Source organism: Elgaria multicarinata, chromosome 11, assembly GCF_023053635.1.
Source record: "Elgaria multicarinata webbii isolate HBS135686 ecotype San Diego chromosome 11, rElgMul1.1.pri, whole genome shotgun sequence".
NCBI lineage: Eukaryota > Metazoa > Chordata > Lepidosauria > Squamata > Anguidae > Elgaria > Elgaria multicarinata.
This window is the reverse complement of record NC_086181.1, coordinates 16,200,494-16,224,051: the sequence shown is the minus strand read 5'-3', so window position 1 is coordinate 16,224,051 and position 23,558 is coordinate 16,200,494. Positions and strand designations below refer to the sequence as shown.

Sequence of the window (23,558 nt, the reverse complement as noted above, 5' to 3'; positions counted from 1 at the left end):
TCAAAGTGTTTTATCCTGCTTGGTGTAGATGTGTGTCAAGGGCCCCAACAGTTGTCAGTGCACTTCAGTACCACTGTAAAGCAGTAGTGTAGATCCTGCAGTGCACTCCAATACCACTATAAAGCAGTGGTGTGGCTTCTACCTTTTATATACCACTCTCATACCGCTTTCATAGTGGAATATCCCGCTTGGTGTAGATAAGCCCCAAGATTAGCCAAACAGTGACCTGAAAATGCAAGCGGGAAATGGTATGCTGCCTCGCCTGTCTTGTGCATGGATAGATTTCTCTCTGTTTCTTTAAGGTGATCGAAGAATTGCAGACTGCACCCATGAATACTGATGAAAAAGAACTGCTCCAGCTGCTGTCAACTCCTCATCTCAGGGTAAAAGACTCTCTTCTGTAGCTTGTGTCTAACGTGGTGATCCTCTGGGTGGAGCGGGGTGGGAACGCTGCTCTTAGTAATTTCCTTATCTGTTTGTCCTTTGCCATGTCAACTGCATGTAACCGTTTAGGGTGACCATATGGAAAGGAAGATGGGGCTCCTGTATCTTTAACAGTTGTATTGAAAAGGGAAGTTCAGCAGGTGTCATTTGTCTGCATGCAGTACCTGGTAAAATTCCCTCTTCATCACAACAGTTAAAGCTGCAGGTGCCCTGCCCTCTTTTAAATCTGGTCACTCTAGTATAGCTCCTGCAGCTTTAACTGTTGTGACGAAGAGGGAATTTCACCAGGTTCTCCGTATATACAAATGACACCTGCTGAAATTCCCTTTTCAATACAACTGTTAAAGATACAGGAGCCCTGTCCTCCTTTTCATATGGTCACCCTATGTAACCAGCTTGAAACCCTTCATGTTGCATGTCTACGAGGATGCTCCTTCCCCTCTTCTTGCTGAGGTAGTGTGCTACGGCATGGAACTGTCAGATCAGGCCAGCTCAGTGTGAATGTGTAAGTAGTAGAATGTGTTCAAATCACAGCCTCTTGAAGACAAGTGAGCAGTCAGTTTGGCTGGGATCAGGGGCATTTCTAGGAGCATCATCAGATGAGTGTTTTATCGTATGCTTGCTACTGCCCACTTACGGATGTGTGCAATCCTTTAGATGACCTCGCCTTCCTCCCACACTCCTCCTGCTCCTTCCGCTTATTTTCCATCGCAAAATAGACCCCCAAAATCTGACTTTTTTTTTAAAAAAATGGAATGAGCAGCGATCTCCTGCTGTGTGCAGGAAAAGCAGCATGATAAAAACAGCCCCTGAATGGGCCACGTGGTCTTTGTTTACTTCCTCTTTCATGGCTGGGAAGAATGAGGAAGTAATGAGGGACAAAAGCGGGGGTGGAAAAATGAAGATAAGGAAACGTGATTTCCCCCCGTGTGATAACGCTCTAGATCTGGGTCCATGGGGGCTTATTTCCTGGGTCCCTGGATCTATTCCACAGAGTACTCGGTGTCCAGGCCCTTTTTTCTGATCCTAATAGCTGTTGGGGGGGGGGGGGGGGGAATTTTCAAGGGGGATTGCAGTTGGGGAGCCAAGGGTTAATTCTCCCCTTCCCACATGCTTGAACACCCCCACCCCACCCCCCAAAATCTTCCCCTGCATAGCGATTACGCTTAGAAAAATATCCTGTTTCTGATGTTGTTTTTTTAATGTAATTTTATTAAACACTAAATAAAATACATCAACATAACATCACACACATAAACAAGTCATAATACATAACAAATTACTTGATTATTTAACTGTTAGCATGTAAATTTTATCCATAAACATAATCAAAAAAGAAAACAAAGTGCTCCCCGTTCCCTTCAGGATCATTCCTGATTCCAAAACCTTAAGACCTCTTCTGGAGGCAGTTTCCCACTTCCCTTAGAAAACACATATACCAGAAACTGTCTCCAAATCCCTTCAAATTCATTCGTTTTTGCTATACCTCTTCTTACTTTAATATTACATGTCAGTTTATCATTAATAGCAATATCCCACACTTCTTTATACCATTCTTCAATACAATAATCTCCTTGAGTCTTCCAGTTCCTTGATACAATTAATCTTGCAGCAGTCAGCAAATTAGTTATCAATTCTTTAGTTTCTTTGGTACACTTTACATCTTCATATAGAGATAGTAATGCCATTCTTGGTGTCTCATCAATCTTTATTCCTACAATATCTGTTTCTATTGGTTTGTGATGATCTGGGTAAGGGTACAAATTAATTGAAGAACTTATTTCATTTGAGATGACTTAAAAATTCATATTAAATTAAATTGAGATGATTTAAGTGCATAGGAGGCTCTGCCTCTTGTGAAATTAAAATCTAATTGAAGTTGGCATCTTGTAAATGGCAGCAGCACGTGTACTGTGGCAAATTGTGGGTTAACTAACCCATGGTTTGCCGCTGTTATGTGCGAACTGGGTCACTGTGTGTTCTGTGGACGAGTATGTGTTTGTGAGATAGGGCAGAGGCCCATTTTGTCCTGGAAATATTGCTTCTGGTAGGCGGGGTGGAGGAAATGCTTAACTAGTTTCCCTGTTCCAAACTGGCCTCCTCTCACTCGCTACCCTAAATATAAATATATGAGGAAATATATTAAATATTAAATATATGGGGAAATTTCTTGAGGGAAAGTGAGGGCATAGAAAATAAGATCTCCAGATGTTTTAGACTTCAGTTCCCTGCATTCCTGACTACTCACCATGCTTGCAGGGGCTTCTGGGAGTTGAAGTCCGAAACTAGTGGAGATCTACCTTTTGCCCACCCCTGGAGTAGAGGGTAAGACTGTCCCAAAAAACATTTGGAAAGATGTTAATTAGGCTGCCTGTTTCTTGCTACTACTGCTGCATATGCAGTTAATCTTCTGCTTACTAGTTTTCTTTGTATGCTTTTGATGCTTGAGGGCTATTGGTAATTTTCGGATGTATTCAGTGTTATAAAAGGTTTTAAAGTGTTTTTTTGGGTATCTTGCATGGTAGAAACATTGGTTAGCTTTTAATTTATCCTTAATCCTGGATGTGGGTTGGGGAGGATGGTCGTGGCTATTGGGTGAGCATGAAAAGCACTCTGCACATGTTCAGAGGACATGTTCATAAGGCAGCCAAGCTTTGATTTAGTCCTTTGCTGAGCTGTGATGTTTAACCAAACCTACCTGCTCATTTAAATCCATTGCTTCTTTTCCTCTCTCACTCAATGCATAATATAAATTGTTCTCCCCCTTGTTAGCACGAGACCTTTATTCTCCCGCACTGGGAGGGAACTCTTTGCTCTCCTTCCCTTTAGCTTTGAATAGGCGGATAATAAACGGGGGTTTAAAGCGTCGGGTGGGTTTTAATAACTTTTACTGAGTGCTGTAAGATATGAAGACAATGATTTTCAAATGAGCTCAAATTGCAGAGGTCTACAATAGATTCAGAATGAGGCAGGAATTCAAGGTAGTTCAGAGAACTAAGTTGTTTTTATCGACTGGTTCAAAGACAAGATCATTTGCAAAAGAAATAGAAATTAAGATAGATTATACCTAATAAAGGCAATAAGGTCTTTTCCATCTGGCCGGGAGTGGGAAGGGTGTGTGTGTATGCCTATAAATGCATGTAATTATATAATCTATATTTATATCTAAAGTATAAAAAGGGTTTGTATAACATTCATATAATGTCTGAAATATATTGTGTGTGTGCTTTTACACTCACAAACGTACATTGAAAGGCAGAGGGTGTAGGGAGGGGAGAGCTGTTTGGGGAGATGCAATTTGGAGTGGGGAAACAGGGTTGGGAAAGAGTTAAGCACCCTCCCCCTCCTGCTTCTCCACTCGGTATCACCTCTCCTGGAAGAGAGTTTTCTGAGTCTAAAATGGCCTATGAACTACCGTTACATGCAGCTGAATGTGACGTAAAGCTAGGGTGACCATATGGAAAGGAGGACAGGGCTCCTGCATCTTTTAACAGTTGCATAGAAAAGGGAATTTCGGCAGGCATCGTTTGTATGCGTGCAGCACCTGGTGAAATTCCCTCTTCATCACAACAGTTAAAGCTGCAGGAGCCCTGCCATCTTGTATCTGGTCACTCTAGTATACCTCTGCAGCTTTAACTGTTGTGATGAAGAGGGAATTTCATCAGGTGCTGCACGCATACAAATTACACCTGCTGAAATCCCCTTCTCTATACAACTGTTAAAAATACAGGAGCCCTGTCCTCTTTTTCATATTTAGCTCCATCCGATGAGTGTTTTATTGCACGTTCGTTACTGGGCACTCACGGAGTTTGTTCAGGTCCCTCACATGACGTTGTCTGCCTCCTGCGCACCTTCCACCCCTTCTAGCCTTCCTTTCGTGACAAAAAAAACCCTGGTTAAGTCCGATGTATTTTTAAACATGGAATTGCTGCTTTCTCCTGCTGTGTGCAGGAGAAGCAGTGCCATTAGAACAGCGGACTCAATGGGCCTCGTGCTCGTTCTGTACTTCCTCTTTTGAAAGAGGAAGTAACTGAGGAACGAAAACACAGGTGGAGAAGCGACGGTAGGGAGCGTGTTTCCCCCCCGGTGTGCTGGAGCTCATGGTCACTCTACGTAAAGCACTACCAGTGTCGGCTTGCCCAACCTAGTGCCCTCCAGATCTTTTGAATTCCAGCTCCCATCAGCTTCAGCCAGTATGGATGATGGTCATGGGTTATGGAGTTGCATTCCAAAACGTCTGGAGGGCACCAGGTTGGGGAAAGCTGGCCTATGTCTACTTAGTCTATTTGTTCATAAGCCATTCCTAGATGTCATAGTTGCCCATGGCTTTCCCTTTAGGGAGAAGTCATAGCTCAGTGGAACTGCACCTGCTTTGCGTGCAAAAGGTCCCAAGTTCAATCCCTGGTATCTCCAAGTAGGGCTAAGAAAGAATCCTCCCTGAAACCCGGGAGAGCCGCTGCCAGTCCATGTCGACAATACTGGGCTAGCCGGACCATTGGTCTGGCTCAGTATAAGGCAGCTTCCTATGTTCCGCCCTCCCACAACACCATTGAAATTTAGATTGTAAGGACTTAGGGGCAGGGACCTCTTCTGCTTACATTGTATGTTGATGGTGCATTAGAAATAATCATTAATAGCTAAATTGAACACAGGACTCTAAAAGGGGTCTTTGCAGTGCTGTATCTGGTCTCTCAGTCTTTGAGTCACTCTTCCTGTTAATAGTATCTAAAATGGCATTGATTTTTGATGTCAGAGCGTCAAACCATTGACCAAGGCTTAGTTCATGATTGTCTTCTAACACCTGCATTTGAGGGGTTTTAAAAATTGCGTGCACATCTGCATTGCTGCTGCCTCACCACGTCCTTCCCTCCTCCTCCTCCCACACCAGTGTAAATTTACTTTGTTCAGAACTCAACTTCTCCCTTGAACTGTGGAAAAATACTTCCTCTATAGACTCCGCTGCAGCTTTGTGGCTTTCTGCCAGCTCGGATCCCATTGTATGAAATATTTAATGATACCAGGCAAGCGTAGAGATTGCGTTCTTTTTAGATTTATCTCCAGTCTAATAAAACATGCAAGTACAGCACGGGAAGGCAATTTTAAGGGGAAATGAAGAGAGATCTAGAGTCCAAAGAAGTTTTCTCTCCCACAGTTGCTCACGCACACACACGCACACACACGTGAATGCTTCTTGTACACCAGGAAGATTGAGCCCTCCAAGGGTCCTGTGAAGACGTCATTGCTCATCCGGCCACAAATATCTGTGTTGTCTTCTGTTGCTGGTGCTTACAGGGAGTTAGTAGGTTCGGACTAGAGATAGCCTTGGGTTGGAAAATCTTAAGTATGGGTTCTTAACTGGGTTTAGCACAAAGTCTGGTTTCACATTATGCCTGAACTGGGCAGCCTCCTGTAGCTCAAATGCTATTCTTGATCAGGATCCAGAATTTAGAGTGAGAGAGGCTTGTTGAAGGGTGACTTCTTACACTACATTTCTTAGGTGTTTGTCTAAAAATGCAATATGTGGATGTGACAACTTGGTTGCAAACTTGTGTATCTTACAGATCCACTAAGTAGGGATCTCAGATTGGCTGCAGTTAGGCCAGATCTACACCAATCACGATACTGCACTATGAAAGTGGTATGAAAGTGGTATATAAAAGGCAGGAGCCACACTACTGCTTTATAGAGGTATTGAAGTGCACTGACAACTGTTGGGGCCCATTGACACGTACCATATACCACTTTCATAGTGCTACTGTCTATCCTGCTTGGTGTGGCTGCTGCCTTTTATATACTGCTTTCATACTGCTTTCATAGTGCAATAACTTGCTTGGTGTAGATGAGGCCTTAGTTTCTGGGCCCAGTTTAAAGTGCTAATTTTAACCAAACAGCACAGGGTCAAGAGACCTTAGGGAGAGATTTTTCTTATATGTTGCCCTTGCTTCGAGTACTGCAGATATTAAAGGTAAGGCTGGTGAATACAAGAAGCAGGGCCTTTTCAGTTGTGGTTCCCCATCTGTGAAATCCACTAACTTGGATGGCCCACCAGGTGCTGTTGTTTGTGTTTTTAGAAAGCTGACAAAAACATTTCTGTTTCCACATGATTTTGTCTGATTCTGAGAGGGAGCTTTTTCAAAGTCATGTACCAATGGCACCTAACTCCATATAGCCTTTATCACATCTATTCTGCCTCAGTTGTTGTTTGTGCCTGCTGTAAAACCTGATTGTTTTCATGTTTTCTGGACATGCCTAGCAATACAAAGATTACTAAGGACTGACATCTTACATTAACTGTCATAGTACATCTTGAACTGAAATATATGAACAACAGATTGTAGAATACCATGGAATCCAGAAAAGATAACTCTTGTCATATTTGAAAGAGGATATGAAAACAGCAGGCTTCAAACGAACGAGAGGGGCTCTGCAACAAAATGTTGCAACGTGAAGTGCTTCTGTTCAAGTTTCCACTTGTTTCCTTCCCTTTCCTTCCTGGTTTTGTGTGTCCTCCGCCACCCCCACCCCCAACAATCAGTCAGCATTCCATGACCCCTGAGCCTGCTCATTCCTAACTGGGGTATTTTAGGGGTGGGGTGCTCAATCCAGGTATTTCAAATCTTGGATTTCTCCATTAATATCTGTGGACAGGCTCTAACTTTTGTTCTTGGGAACACTGAAAAATAGCTTAGCAAGTGTGAACCAGGAAATGACTTATCCCAACAGTAACTAGTTCTTTCTATGTGTCTATGTCTATTTCGCTTTTCCAGTCACTCAGATTCATTCCCTCTTATACCCAGTTTTCAGTTTGTTCTCTCAATAGTCAGTCAGCATTAGATGAGCATTAGGCATACTCACTTCACATTGGGATGTTTTTGGGTTACCCCTTAAGGTTTCCCCCCCTAAAGTTTTTCCTCTGTACTTTTGAAAACCTTGGGGTTACCCCAAAGGGATACGTCCCTCTTGTGCATTGGTGGAACAGTTTTGCCTGTAGAAGCGATGGGAATCGGAATTTGGATATAGGATCATTAATCTATAACCCGTACTAAAAATTTCTATAGCAGCATTTTGGAAACCATCTACAGTACTGTCAGTTTCCAATTGGATTAAATACACGTGGAATATTTGGTTGATGACCAAGGCCATGGCTAGACCAGGCCTATATCCCAGGATTGTCCCGGGATCGTCCCTGTGCATGCAAATGACACGGGATCCCGGGAGCAGGCAGGGATGACCCCTCCATTTGCCTGGGATAATCCTTAGGTCTAGCTAAGGCCCAAGTTAACCTACTTGCCCAGGAGTTATTTTACAAAGCAGATGGAGTAGTTTAATGAATAGTAAACTCATTCTCTGTAATAATAAATTCCAGGGTAAGATTCAACCTTCTGTATTTTTCCTCTAGGTTATAAGTTTTCTTTCTTTCTTTCTTTCTTTCTTTCTTTCAGTTACAAACTATTTAATGTTTACATTTTGCAAATGAAGCAGATTTAGAAAAAGCACTTGTGTTTCAAAAGGGGTCTAGGATGACACGTTCCTTTGACGTTGGTGCTGCTACTTGGATGTTTGAGATGATTTTGCTCTTTGCTCTTGTTGTTTTATAGTTTGATTATGAGGGTTGGATTGTTTTCACTTGGGTTTTCGTGGTTTTATTGCGATAGCAGCACGGCAGGCCCTTTCGGCCACAAATTATGACTGAGAAAACTTTTGGGGAAACAATGAGAACAAATCAATAAACCAAAATAAAGCTCCTGTTTCGTCCCCTAGTTGCCAGAAGTGAAGTCAATGACGGGCAAAGCTTTTCAAGCAAGGAGAGTGGCCATGTGGGTTTTGTCTCAAGCTTGCTTGGGCTTTGGCAGAAGGGAAGCCCTAATATAGCCTTCCTCAACTGGGTGCCTTCTCGTTGGGTTGGACTACAACCCCCATCAGCTAGCGGATGATGATGATGATGATGATTTATTACATTTATATACTGCTCCATAGCCGAAGCTCTGTGGGCGGTTTACAAAAAGAGAGCTGTAGCCTAACGCATCTGGAGGGCTACCTTAAGCCATTCCCATTTTCACTTGTGGTGTTTCTCTCTTCCTCTCTTTCCATTCCCCCCACGACCCCAAGGCAATGCTAGTTGTACACGACACTGTCGCCCAGAAGAATTTTGACCCCGTCCTCCCTCCTCTGCCAGACAATATCGATGACGATTTTGATGAGGAATCAGTGAAAATAGTTCGCCTGGTGAAGAATAAAGAACCTTTGGTACGTACGTGGAATGTGTTGCCGGCAGAGAAGACTTGGAAGAACATAAGGAGAGCCCTTCTGGATATAGACAAAATGGTCCATCTTGGCCACCATCTTGCTTCCCAGAGTGACCAAGTAGACATCTATGGGAAGTCCAAAAGCAGGGCATGAAGCCTATAGCCCTGTCTGGCCTTTGCCCCTCCCACTAGCAACTGGGTATCCACAGCTATACTGCTTCTGAGCATGGAGTTTCTATTCTAAGGGTCATTGATAGAACCCATCTTCCATGAGTTTGTCTAATTCCCCAGCCGGGCGCCGTCTAGGTGTGTTGGACAACAACTCCCATATATTTACTTGGCAGGGGGACACCATGAACATAAACAACTCCGATCATCCCCAGCCAGCATGAAGGCAGTCTTTCAGATAACATGGTCCCTAGCTTCTAATGGCAGTGCTGGCTGGAGGTTTATGGGAGTTGTAATCCCTTACATCTGGAGGGCACTAGGTTGGGGAAGGCTGCTGAACATCTTGAATGTTGTTTGTAATGTTCATGGTTTGATTATTTAGTTTGCATTTTAAAGTATGTTATAATCCACTTCATGAGGGTTTTTTACCACCAATAGTTGTGCTAGTTAATAATAACAACAACAACTAACTACTACGACTATTCAGGGTCAACTGAATTGGCAATAGATTCAGCAGGACGGACCAAAAAAAAGCACTTTTTTCACGCCACACAACAATTATGGAGTTCACTTCTACAAAAATGGGAAGATATCCAGTGTTAGCCTAACTTAAGTCCCATGCATTTCAGGGGGTCTATTCTGAGTAGCACTAAGATTGGATATAACATATGGTGATGGCTTCAGGGGGATCAGATGTATTAATGGAAGATACATCTATCAGCGGCTATGATAGCTAAAAGATGCTTGCACAGGGAGGATGTCACAGAATACTAGTTACTCTGTGTGTGTGTGTATGTGTGTGTGTGCGCGCACGCGGGTGAACGGGAGAGTTGATTTCACGCCTTGCTTGTGGGATTCCCAAAAGCATGTGTCTTTGGCCACTGTGTGAAACCATGGGCTGCATTAAGTGCTTTTCATGAAGTTTATTTTAGGGGCTGGTTAGATGACACAGGTGCAGCTTTGCAGCCATTGCAGGGATTTCCCATGATGCTGTGGTTTGAAAAGGCCAGGGATTTACCCCGACTTTTTCAATCGGAGCGACGTCAGTATGGCGCTTCCGCTGTCTGATGGCGCTCCAGGGCCAATCTGAGTGTGGTGTCTGGTGGAAGGTGACTGGTGATTGGTCTCCTTCCACTAGGAAGGGAACGGGGGTCTCCTTCCACCAGGAAGAGAACGGGGGTCTCCTTCCACCAGGAAGAGAATGGGGGTCTCCTTCCACCAGGAAGAGAATGGGGGTCTCCTTCCACCAGGAAGAGAGTAGGGGTCTCCTTCCACCAGGAAGAGAACGGGGGTCTCCTTCCACCAGGAAGAGAATGGGGGTCTCCTTCCACCAGGAAGAGAATGGGGGTCTCCTTCCACCAGGAAGAGAGTAGGGGTGGCTCCAGTACCCAGATGGCCACCCAGAAACCCCGCGCTCCCTCCTTGGCATCAGGAATACCCTACACTGCCCTGCAAGAGGGGAAGTGTGGGATTTGAGAGGGAGGTGGCACCTGTGAAGGCAGCCCCCGGTCAGGCAAAAGCTGGGCATTGATGAGCATCTCCTTTCCATTCTAGGGTGCAACAATCAGGCGGGATGAGCACACTGGGGCTGTGATTGTGGCGCGCATCATGAGAGGAGGGGCGGCTGACCGCAGCGGTATGTTTCTTCAGACAACAGAGTTTCTTTTCTCTGCGTTCAAATGAGAGAGGGCAAGCTTCGTTCGCCCTCAGGGTTTTCTGGTTTCCCTGAAATACACACACAAAAAGGCAAGCTGGCCTAGTGTCTTCCAGTGAACTTCGTGGCTTCCAGTTGAATTTGGAAGAATGTGGAAGATGCCGGTTTAGTTTTCAAATCATTCTAGCCACAGGCTGAGCAATAGGAATCGCTGGCATTCATGCATTGACCAGCTCAGGGGCCGCTTCGTTCCCTACTGTGAACCTTTGGAATGTTTTGCATGCAGTCTGTGGAGGCTTCCCAGTCTGAAAAAAGTATAGTTAGCTTTTAATATGTTCTTCTCTCTTTTTCCTAGGTCTTGTCCATGTAGGAGATGAACTGCGGGAAGTCAATGGGGTTGCTGTGCTTCACAAACGGCCGGAGGAAATTAGCCAGATTTTGGTTTGTTTTGTGTTTTCCACCCTTTGATACCAACTTATTCGGTTGCAATATTTCAGCGCACTCCTTTGCTTGTCTACTCAGAAGCAAGCCCAGTTGAGTTCAACAGGGCTTACTCTCAAGTAAGTAGCTATTGGGTTGCAAACTAAAGGCACATTCCTATGCATGTTTAGACAGAAATAAGTCCTACAACTCCCAGCTTTCGCCAGCCAGGATGGCTTGCTGGGGGATGCTTGGACTTCTAGGACTTATTTCTCTCTAAACGTGCATAGGATTGCGCCCTAAGGCAATTTTTGTATTCTTTTCATGTCAATGATTATAACAGTTATAGCGGACAAGACCCATCTTAAAAAAGGCACCACCCTCTCTCTCTGTCTCTCTCTCTTTCTCTTAACGGGGAAGCACATGTGAATCACCTAAAAACACCGGAACTGTGCTTCTTCCTTTAGAAATGTTGTCTTTTAAACCACATGCAAATTTAATTGGTCGATTAGTTGGCTAATTGTACAATTCATCAATTAACATTTCTTTAATCAAACTGCAGCCTTATGATTTATCAAGTCAGCATTACCCCATGCAAAGAAAGAAGGAAATGTTTTATTTTATTTTATTTATTTATTGCATTTCTATACCACCCAATAGCCGAAGCTCTCTGGGCGGTTTACAAATTTTCTTGCGGATGGGACTAAGAAAGCATTTGAATGTGCTCTTTGAACGCAGGAATAGGTTTCTGTTCTTGTTCTAACCTGTGCCTGGTAAGTCGCAGGGCCGGGTTAATTTCCTAACTCGAAAGTAGGATGGCCCCATCAGATATGGGCCATAGCTAGACCTAAGGTTTATCCCTGGATCGTCTAGGGGTCAAACCTGTTCACCTAGGTGACACACAGGGGATCCAGTGCTCAGGCAGGGGCGAACCCTGGATGATCCCAGGATAAACCTTAGGTCTAGCTGTGGCCATGGTGTCCTCCCCAGCAGAAGCCATCTAACACAGGAGTGTTGAACCACAGGCCCAGGGGCCAAATCAGACCCTGCAGAGTTCCCAAAAGGCTATGCCTCTTTCCCCTGGCTCCACCCCCTGTCCACATTTTTATGCAGATAAAAGGCCAGAGGTTATATATACAAGCAAAGTTGAAGACAAATGACCACTTGTAACCCCAGACAAAATCGTATCATATGAATGTTACATGGATGATTGAGGGGAGACATGATAGCACTCTTCAAATACTTAAAAGGTTGTCACACAGAGGAGGGCCAGGATCTCTTCTCGATCCTCCCAGAGTGCAGGACACGGAATAATGGGCTCAAGTTACAGGAAGCCAGATTCCGGCTGGACATCAGGAAAAACTTCCTGACTGTTAGAGCAGTACGACAATGGAATCAGTTACCTAGGGAGGTTGTGGGCTCTCCCACACTAGAGGCATTCAAGAGGCAGCTGGACAGCCATCTGTCAGGGATGCTTTAGGGTGGATTCCTGCATTGAGCAGGGGGTTGGACTCAATGGCCTTGTAGGCCCCTTCCAACTCTGCTATTCTATGATTCTATGATGACAATTTACAAAACCATGTGAGACTAACAGCTTCATAAGTAACAAGCAAGATATGTTCTCATAAATACTATATTATATAAATAACACAATGTAATAATTAACAGCGGCATATGACAGGAATCCGGTATTTGTCCCGTTTCATGATATTCATCTCGCCTTTTATCTGCATAAAAATGTTGTAAGAGTTTATATAGGCATCTTATGTTTCTCAAATAGCAACTATTTGTATGCAATTGTGTGCCTCTGGCATTGTTCATTACCGTGGTTTATCAACTGCAGCCCTGTTTACGTTTGTTCCACCCCCTGTTCCCCAACCACTGATCGTTTGGTGGTTTCCCAGCTTGTGTGCAATTTCTTCCCCATTCTAAAAGGTGGAAATGCCTCTCCTAAGGCTTAGTCACTTTGAACAAGGAATTTAAGCTGGTATTTTGACCCCATGCCTTTTGCCTATGGCCACGCCGCTTCGGCCTCGCCCACCAATAGAACGCGGCCCCTGGGAGCTTCTCTGAAATGGAATTTGGCCCTCGGGCTAGAATAGCTTCTGCACCCCTGCTCTAACATATTCCAGACCACTCTGTGAGACACGCCATGGCAGATCCACGAACCGCTCTCCCAATGGCTTTTTCTTCGGTCCGAAGCAATCGCTGGGATGGCCATGGGTGATGCCTTCATAAGGGGCCATAGCTCAGGGGCTGAGCACCTGCTTTGCACGCAGAAGGCCCCAGGTTCGACCCCTGTTGGAGTTGCTAGCTAAGAAGATCTCAGGTAGGAGGTGATGGGGAAGAACTTTAGTTGCTTGCGAACCCTACTCTGTTTCTAGTCAGAGCAGAAAATACTGGGCTTGGTGGACAATTTGTTAGGCTTGGTATAAGACAGCTTGCTCTGTTCTACCTTCCACTGTTGCCATCTGAATCTCCCCCAACACTATAAATTTATCAGTTCTCGCTTCCTGAGGGGTGGCTGTTGAATACAGACCATGTCCTCCAGACTTTTCCAAATTTGAGTCCCCAGATGTTGTCATACTTCAATTCCCATCAGCCCTCACCATTGGCTATGCTGGTTGGGGATGATGGGAGCCCGAGCCCCACAACATATGGGAGTTTAAGGTTGGGAAAAAGCCGAACGGTTGGCGCTGCCGTGTTCAGTACAGCATCCAGTGTACCACCTCCTACACTACACCAACGTTAAGACCAGTCGTAAGAAGAAGGGCAAATTCCCAAAGGGTTCGCTGTCTGTCTGTGTCATGCCAAACGTTGTTATTTAAGGAGCTTCTTGCGAGCTCCCCAAAGAGTCTTTTAGTTGAGAACGTGACTCTCCTGTCACTGCTATCAACGCAGAGACCCACTTAACATGCCAACTTTGGCACAGTGTTTAATTATAGAGCCACGAGGCGCCCCTCTTCTGCACCAGAGAGGAGATGACGTGCCAGGTGACTCCTACGCAGGGCAATGAGGAAGTGGTGGTGGTGGTGGTGGGGCAGGGAGAAGCGATCCTCATCCTGGACATGATACATTGTGCTGCTGTAATTACCACTGCAGTCGCAAATGTCTCTTCAGACTTAAGCAGCCGCTTCCCAAGTTGGCCTAGCAAGTTGGTAGAGTAGCCAAGGACACCTGAATCATCAGTGATGCCTTCCTTTCTTTTCAAAGAAATGGGGGAGGGAAGCAGGAAGTGCCATTAACCACCCCTCCTTTCCCCAAAAGCAGGATGTTCTAGGGAACATTATAATGGGATTTTATTTCTTAGGCCAGTGCTTCTCAAATGTGTGTGTGTGTGTGTGTGTGTGTGTTTGTGTATGCTTGGGCCAGGATACTACTGTGTCACAATCTCTGGGAAGAATGAAAGGAGGACCATTAGCAGAAGATGTAATTTGGTGCCAGAAGGCTCCAGTTTTAGTCTCTGGCATCTCCAGTTAAGGGCTTTTAATCCCTAGTCAGAGGGTTGGGAAGGACCTCTGCCTGAGAGCAATTGCCAGGCAGAATAGAGAGGACTGAGCAAGATGGCTTGATTCAGGATCAGGCTGCTTCACGGGTGAGGCTAAGAATAGGGATGCCAGCAATGTTCTCATGCGCTGGGCTCAGAAATGAATCTCAGGAGTTATTCAGAGCTCACTGCAAAGCTTTGAAAGCCCTGAAGCTATGATGACCCTTAAAGCTCTGAACCTCCCCGCAATATCTCAGATAAAGATTCAAGGTAGAGAAGAATTCTTGACTTCTCTTCCCAGTCACCAAGGTACTCTCCTCCCCTTCCCCTTAAGGCTTAATCCTGGCTGGGCACCAGCGGAGGAATGGCAGCAATTACCATAGCCCTTGAGAGTTGGGAGCGTGGCTCAGTGGTAGAGCAACTGCCTTGCATGCAGAAGGTCCCCAGTTCAATCCCCGTCTTCTCCACAACGTAGGGCCAGGAAAATTTTCTGCCAGTCAGCATCGACAGTACTGGGCTGGATGGACCCACGGTGTGACTCATTCATCAGAGGAGCGGTTTATTGCACGATCGCTACTCCCCGCTTACGGATGCGTGCGCGTTCTTTAGACAACGTCTAAAGAGTTGTCCGATTTAAAGAAATCTTAAGGTACAATCCTATGCATGTCTAAAACAGAAAAATGTCTTAGAGCTTCTCCGCACAAACGATTTATTGCACACGTGTGACTGGTCACTCATGTAAGTTTGCTGGTCCTTTACATGATGTCGTCAACCTCCGATGCCTCTTCCGACATTTTCAAGTGGAAATCTGCCATTTTATAAAAACCCCAAAATGCAGTAAGAAATCGCAATCGCGCAATAAAGCAGCGCCATCTACTGGCAGCATAATTGAAACATATGGGAAGGAACCAGCAAAAACAAGGGGCATGGAGGGAGCACATGTTTCGTGCTGATCATTAAACCCATGAAGACTCTGGAAGACTCTGGATTTTTTTCTGTCTAAACATGCATAGGATTGCATCCTTAGTTGATTAGTCGAATGAGTTTTTGTCAATGAATTAGGTAAATCAATTACATTTGCAAGTGGATAAAAATGATTCTTCTGAAACCAGAAGCACACTTATTTCGTTTAATACAAGTTTTCATTTTTTAACTTAAAACAATATTTCTTAGAACCTGTTGTTCAGTTAACTGAGGGCACCTTTTAAGGCTGTAGTCCCATATATATGTGTGTATGTATGTGGGAGTAGGACTGTGCCAATTTTGTGTGCGTTTATTCATCAGTTCTGCCCCATCTCCACAATTACTTGTGTTTATTTGGGGGGTGGTGGGGGGAATCTGCACAGAAACGCGCATGCATTTCGTTTGCATTTTTATAAGTACTTTGCAGCATTTCACTCTCCCAGGGGAATCTCCTTGCTATCTCTGATCTCTGCTTGGTGGTGTAGTGGGAGAGCCAGTGTGGTGTAGTGGCTAAGGGGTTGGACTGGGAATCGGGAGATCTGGGTTCTAGTCCCCACTCGGCCATGGAAACCCACTGGGTGACTTTGGGCCAGTCACAGACTCTCAGGTGACCCTACCTCACAAGGTGGTTGTTGTGAGGATAACATGGAGAGGAGGAGGATTATGTACGCGCCTTGGCTTCCTTGGAGGAAAAAAGGCAGGATATAAATGTAATAAATAATAATAATAGTAATCATAATAATAACAACAAGAGGATTCTCCTGCATTCTCCTCCTCCTCCCAATGGATCTATAATTGGAGATAACAAGGGGATTCCCTTGTCTGTCTCTTTCCAAAGTGTCCCGCCCCCTGGCCGTGCCAACGGGGGGAGTAGCAAGGGAGCAAGCCCAAGCCTCCACGTGCTGAATAGGCAAGGTCTATGGGCTGGAGGTTGCTGGTCCATGATTTAGCAGCTGTTGCAGCAAAGGTGAATTGTTTGCTCCGAGCAATTAGTGAGGGAGAAAGGAAGAAAGGAAAGGGGCTGACAGACAGGAAGACAGAAGGGTTAGCCCCATTCACACCTGGCTTTGGCCCATCCACTTTTGATTTAATTACCCCTGTGGCTGTCAACATAAAATAGAACCCCGCCCTCACCCCACTAGACACAGTTATATGGGAGAAAGCCCTGTTGAATTCATTGGAGCTTACTTCTGAGTATAGGAGCTCCATCAGACGAGCGTTTTATTGCACGTTCATTACTGGGCACTCACAGATTTTTGCAGGTGCCTCTCACGACATCGTCTGCCTCCCGCGAGCCTCCCACCCCTTCTAGCCTTCTTCGTGCAACAACACCCCCCCCCAGTAAATCCTGCTGTGTGCAGGAGAAGCAGCGCGATCAAAACAGCCCACTTAACGGGCCACATGCATGTTGTTTACTTCCTCTTTCCTCTCCCTTGAGAATGAGGAAGTAATGAGAGACAAATGTGTGGGCGGAGAAGTGACGGTAAGGAAACGTGCTTTTCCCTCACGTGATGATGCGCTAGGATTTCAGTGTAAATGTTTTTTTAAAAAAATAACTGATTGACCACTTTGATGTTGAAGCCCTAATTTATTATTATTATTATTATTATTATTATTACTCCTCTGTAATGTGGCATGCTCTGTAATGTGGCATGTGTTGTTTATTCATATCACATCAATAATGTATCTGATGCTTTGCAGAGTGCCATAAACAGGTCCTCTGGATGTTTGTCACTTAGTGAATAGTGAAAATGAGCTAAGTGCCTCATTGGGATGGGGAACATCCTTTCATCTTTCGCTACTTAGCTTGGAAACAAGAAAGCGAGGGGAATCATCCCTTTGAACGGTTCAATTAATATTTAAATTGTCGAAGGCAAGAGATCCCCATTATTCTGAACTCTCATTCAGAGCAAGGGTAGTGGGGAGAGAGTCTTTTTCTTCTTCAACTAGCCATGGCAGCCTCCAGAACAAAAGCACCCAGATCTGTCAGGATTCCCATCTTGCTACTTGAAAAATCATTTCTGCCTCGGTGTGGAGAACGTCAGGTTACAAAGAGGCCCTCCTGTGGTTCTCTAATGTCGGCAGCGCATTGAAAGAGTTTAGTAGGCTCTCTGGCAATACGCTGTGTGTGCGATGCAATTTGTACTTGAATTCTTTTAAGACAGAACAGGAAAAAAGCCCCTCCAGGGACAAGAGCAGTGAGCCAAAAAAGAGAGAAGTGGTTCCCTTCTGGAGCAGAACCATGAGTGAGGCAAGCCTGAAAATACTAACACCTTTTAGAATCATAGTCGGAAGGGACACTAGCGGTCATGTAGTCCACCCCTCCCCACCATGCTTAGTGCAGCATCTGCAATTCAAGGTGCAACTATAGTATCCTGGACAGTGGCCATCCAGCCTGTGCTTTAAATTCCTCCAGTAAAGGAGGACCGAGGATGTGTATCTGAGCTGAAAACACCTACTTCTCTGTACAGAAGACGTGGCTTCTGCATCCTGCATACAGGATGCAAACTAAGGAAATCAACATACGTTGGGTTATTTTGTGTATTTCCCCCACCCTAACCCTTCCCCTTGCATTTGCTAGTCACGGTGAAGCTGAAAGAGTTAACTCTGCTCACTGGAAATGTTCTGTTTAGTCTCCCTGCCTCTGTCCACAATGCACCAGCACACGTTTGGAAGTCATAGGAAGAGCTTGAAGTGTGCTGTGTTGAGTAACCCTATGCACGCGTTCACTCAGATATAGATCCTCACTTTATTTAACTCCCAGATAAGTTTACATAGGACTGCAGTCTTAAGCAAGCAAAAATGTAAAGTGGAGAATCTTAAAATGCTATTCTCTGCAGCCAGTTCTAAATTCTGAGCTTGTGCTAAATTAGGAAACTACCACATCCTTGGACTGTCTAGCTCAGTATTGTCTGCTACATCAGCTTTCCCCAACCTGGAGAAGATGTTTTGGGCTACAACTCCCATCATCCATGATTGTGGGCCATGCTGGTTGGGGATGATGGGAGCTGAAGTCCTAAACTTCTGAAGGGCACCCAGTTGGAGAGGGCTGTTCTGCACAGATTAGCAGTGGCTCTTTAGGAAGTCAGGCAGGGTCGCTTGTTTGTTTTCCCAGGGCTTTTTCTGGAGGCATCGGGTATTGAACCAGGGACCTTTGGCATGCGAACCGCGTGCACAGCTATGGCCTTTCCCCACAGGGGGAAATTTCGGAGTACAAAACGCAGAATCAAATTGCAAGGTAACACACAGGGTAGCATTTGAACTTCACATGAGGTGGAGGATGATTTTAAAAAATAAAAAAGCCCAAATGTATTCATAATCACCATACTGGCAAAGGTGGAGCTTGACTTGGAAAGCATGCTAGGGAGAGAACCGATTGAAATCAAATTGGATGACATTACTGAGTACTTAGAAGACCTGTTGGTGCAACTCTGAGACCAAAGCTCGAGCTGTGAAACGTCAGGACAAATGCAACATAGTGCCCTCTTGATGTTTGGACTACAATTCCCAGCATTCTTGGCCATTGGCTATGCTGTCTGGAACTGATGGGAACTGAAGTCCAAAACATTTTGAGGGCACCAGGTTGGGGAAGGCTGGACAAATGCGATGTAACTTATTGATCACGTTAGGATCCAACTTTTCCTCCAAGGGAGCTCAGGATGTTATACCATGGATCTGTCCCTCTGTATCCCCTTGACGGCCCTAAGAGGTAGGCTAGCTGGATTGAGGGTGACTGGCCCATTATTAGCTTCGTGGCTGAGCAAAGGATTTGAATACAGGAGTCCCTTGGCCAATTCCTGCATGCTACCCACTATGCCTTGAGGCCCAGTATTGGGGGAAAGAGTGGGATATAAATATAATGGTGACAATGATAATGGTAGTAATAATAATATGCTTGGGGAAAAAACCCAAAATTTTGCCTTGCTCCCAGCTGGTGGCTATACTTGGTACCCAGAGTAATTACCTCTTGCACAGATCTTTTGGCTTTTACTAAAGATTCTTGGACTCATCTTCCTTCTGTTTTCTTCTCTCCCCTGAACACAACCACGTGAGATCTAGAAATGCAAGAGTACAATGCTTCCTCCAGGCAGGGCCATGGCTCCATAGTAGAGCCCTTGCTTTACATTCAGAATGGCCCAGGTTCAATTCCTGGCATCTCCACTTAGGACTGGGAAAAATACCCCCCACTCTGAAACTCCAGACATCCTTTGTTTGGTCACTGGACATATTGGCTATGCTTGATAGGGCTGATGGGACTTGCAACCCAGAGTGTCATACATTCCTCACCCTGGCGTAGTAAATACTGAACTAGATGGGCCATTGGTCCAACTGGTGTAAGGCAACTTCCTATGCTGCGATGTATAGAGAGTCAAACTGACCTAAGCGGTTTTTGTGGATGCAGGCTGGTTTTCCATAAAAAAGGACAACGCCAAGTTTTTTTTCTCCTAGGCTCAGTCCCAGGGATCGATAACGCTGAAAATAATTCCCGCCATCAAAGAAGAAGATCGCCTGAAGGACAGCAAGGTAAGAGACCTTGCTGGTGTATGAAAAGGTTCTGGCTCTGTTCAGACGCTGATTGATGGGAGTTTCAGGACAGATGAAAGGAAGGACTTCTTCACACAGCACATAGTTAATCTGTGGAATTGGCTACCGTAAGAGGTCGTGGCGGCCACCATTTTGGATGGCTTTAAAAGGGAGGTAGACAAATTCATGGAGGAAAAGGCTATCAATGACTACTAGTCCTGGTAGCTATATATTGCCTCCAGTATTGGAGGCAGTGTGCCTAGGTACACCAGTTGCTGGGGAGCATGAGCTGTAGGGTACTCATGTTCTGCTTGTGAGCTTCCAAGAAGCATCTTATTATTTATTTATTTATTTATTTATTTATTTATCATACTTATACCCCGCTCCTCAGCCAAAAAAGGCTCTCGGAGCGGCTTACACTTAGCAAAAAAGACAGTCCCTGCCCTCAGGCTTACAATCTAATAAAGACATGACACACAAGGAAAAGGAGTCAAGGAGGGAGGGAGGGAGGAGAGAGAAAGAAAGAGAGAGAGAGAGAGAGAGAGAGTGTGTCCAGCAGGAGCAGGCCCCGATGTTACTTCTGCCTGCTCCTGTCCCCTCGGTCTTCCCCACAGGGCCAAGATGGCAGTTTGCCCTGTGGGGGTGGGGGAAGAGTCCAGCAGGAGCAGGCCCCGATGTTACTTCTGCCTGCTCCTGTCCCCTCGGTCCTTCTTCTTTATTAGCAGCTGTGGGAACAGAATAGGGAACTAGATAGACCTTGGATGTAACCCAACGGCACTCTTCTTATGCCCTGAACACTTGTGCAAGGGGGAGTGGGATTGTGGCTGCTGACCCCACTCCCCGTATGCGTATTTGATGGAAGTTCTGAAAGAGCTTTCGCACATGCAAACTATTTAAGCGGTGCAATTGCAGACCCTTGAATAGGCGAGATCCACGGTTCTGTGGATGGGCTGTATGCGGGGAGGCTCTTTTCGTCCTTCTGCCGAATGCACATATGGGGTGGGCGGTGGGCCAGTGGCCTCAAGGGGACATGACCCCCCTCTCCCCTCTATAACGCATGTTGAGAAAAAAGTTTGGACATTGCTTGGGGCTTGGTAAAAATTCTGTGATCTGCCCGTTATGACATTGCTTGGGGCTTGGTAAAAATTCTGTGATCTGCCCGTTATTATTATTATTATTATTATTATTATTATTATTTATTTATTTATTTATTTATATAGCACCATCAATGTACATGGTGCTGTACAGAGTAAAACAGTAAATAACAAGACCCTGCCGCATAGGCTTACATTCTAATAAAATCATAATAAAACAATAAGGAGGGGAAGAGAATGCAAACAGGCACAGGGTAGGGTAAACAGGCACTGGGTAGGGTAAAACTAACAGTATAAAGTCAGAGCAAAATCAAGTTTTAAAAGCTTGATGTTGGCTCTATGGAGAAGCTCTTTGTTCTGGGCTCTACATACGCTATAAACATAATATGATTTCAGGTAGTTTTAACTGCTATGGCGTCCTTTCAAGGAAATCTAAAACCTGCAGCTTTGTGTGGGGACTGAGAATTACGGTTTTGCTTTGTTTTTAAATCCATAGTCCACCTCATAGAACTGGAGTTTCCAGAAGGAAGCCATGTCAGTCTGACTGATCCAAAAGCCAGTTTTCATTTTAAGCACGGATGTGGCGGGTAGATTTTGACGATGGAGAGGAGAGGAGAGACCTGAAGGGCGAGGTGGCTGGCTTAATTGATGTTGAAGCAGAAGTCCTGTTCGCTCATTATCCCTCTCACACATTCTCTGAACGTGGGCAGGGGTGATCGGGCGTGCTCTTCTTCCTGCCCTGCAAATGCATTTTTCCACGGCACTTGCAAGGTGCTTCTGGCCTTTCCTGGGGGAAATCAGATAATCAGAATTAGGCAGAAATCCCTTGTAATACCACTGTCTCTGCCAAGAGCTTATTCAAGGATTCTGTAAAAGCTTTTTCTGGTTGTATTTCAACATGGCTTCTTCCTTTGCAGGGATGTGTGTGTGTGTGTGTGTGTGTGTGTGTGTGTGTGTGTGTGTGTATGCATATAGCGCATGGTGTGCGTATGTGTGCTTGTGTTAGGGCTGTGGTGACTCTGCACCCTTCTGAAATGGATGGGTCATTCAGTTTGGGAGGGCATGTTGTCTCCCTCAAAAGCGAGGTTCCATTTCAAGGCAGCGCATAGGCCAAACTGGGTTGGATGGTTTGGAAGTTAGGGGTTGAAGAGAGGGATTAACATGGGGGAGATGAAGGTTTCTTCTCCTGTTTTCTTTTTCTTTTACAGTTTAAAAATGCTGCTGCTGGTGGGTGGCATCTTTAATTTTTTAATTGCCTAGAAATGCCAGCAGAGCTCCAGCTGCTATCCCCTCCCCCCCCCCCCCGCCCTTCCAACAATGCACCTGAAATTATGGTAGCGGTACATTAGGTAGTTATTATATGTGGCAGCTTTTAAATGATTATAAAAAGTGCTGCACCGCCTTAACAAATACTTAAAAAGAAAGTGAAAAGGAAAAAAAGAGGAAGGCTCCATCATCAGCCTTGGAAAGGGCCCTGTCCCACTAAAACCACTCTGTTTCAGCCCTCACCACTCAATTTAATTGAAATGGCCCCTCAGATTCACTATGTGTGAGCAAGGGTGGTAAAGTTGGGCGTGCGGGTTTTGTCCTAGCCATATACACACACACACATATCCCCTCTGCCCTGTCATTTTGACAGCCATTGATTTTATTTCATCTTATTTGCTAATTCATATCCCTAAAGTAAGGCTCAGGCTGGCGTACAATCCAGAATGCAGTCTGTATAACATTTTGTGGCTTATCTGCACTTGTGTGTAATCGCCAGAAGCCCACCGCATTGGCCATAATTGTTCTCCTTTCCCAACTACAGGTGTTCATGAGGGCCCTCTTCTCCTACAACCCGAAAGAGGATAAAGCTATCCCGTGCCAGGAGGCTGGGCTGCCATTTCAGAGAAGGCACGTCTTGGAGGTGGTGAGCCAAGATGACCCAACATGGTGGCAGGCCAAACGCGTGGGGGACACGAACCTTCGAGCAGGGCTGATTCCTTCTAAGCAATTCCAAGAAAGGTTAGTTGGGGAGAGAGCAGTGGCTTAGCGCTCTGAGCCTGGGCCAGTAATGTGAGCAGGACTATGGCTCAGCTCAGATGCAACATCAAAGTCTGGCTGCATGTTATCAGTGATCCTCAGGTTCATGCACTTCTCCTTTCCCCTCAATTGAGAGGGGAGGAGTTTACAAGCTCCCGCTTCTAGTTTGAGGCAAGCCACAGTTGGCCGTTTCTTCCAAATGCGGTAAACTATGGTTTGTGCAAACCACAGTTTGTCCTCAAATCAGGATCTCCAACCCAGGATTAAGCCAGGATTTGGAATCCTGATTCGAGGACAAACCGTGCCTGCAAGATGGTTTGCCACATCCTAGAAATGGAAGTGGCTATTCCCCTCCCCTTGTGTGGCGTTTATGAGCAGCTGTTGAGGGCCTGCAGGTGCTGGCACTTGCTCCGGATGAGGCTTGCCCTCTTTCCCTGATAGCAGATTGAGAGAAGGGCATCTCAGAGAGGTGGGTTTGTATGGGAGAATGTGGTTCTTCAGGTACCCTGGCCTATGCTCTTTATTTATTTATT

At 45.3% G+C, this 23,558-nt stretch overlaps 1 protein-coding gene across 1 annotated transcript in view; it reads left to right on the top strand.

The window, feature by feature from the left end:
- Window positions 1–23,558, top strand: part of MPP3 (MAGUK p55 scaffold protein 3) — an 88,146-nt gene that overhangs the window by 24,112 nt on the left and 40,476 nt on the right. Inside the window, exons 5-10 of the mRNA XM_063138687.1 lie at window positions 303–383; window positions 8,554–8,691; window positions 10,413–10,494; window positions 10,868–10,953; window positions 19,832–19,906; window positions 22,811–23,007. Of these exons, the coding sequence (XP_062994757.1) occupies window positions 303–383; window positions 8,554–8,691; window positions 10,413–10,494; window positions 10,868–10,953; window positions 19,832–19,906; window positions 22,811–23,007 (659 nt within the window). The remainder of the gene's footprint in view (window positions 1–302; window positions 384–8,553; window positions 8,692–10,412; window positions 10,495–10,867; window positions 10,954–19,831; window positions 19,907–22,810; window positions 23,008–23,558) is intronic.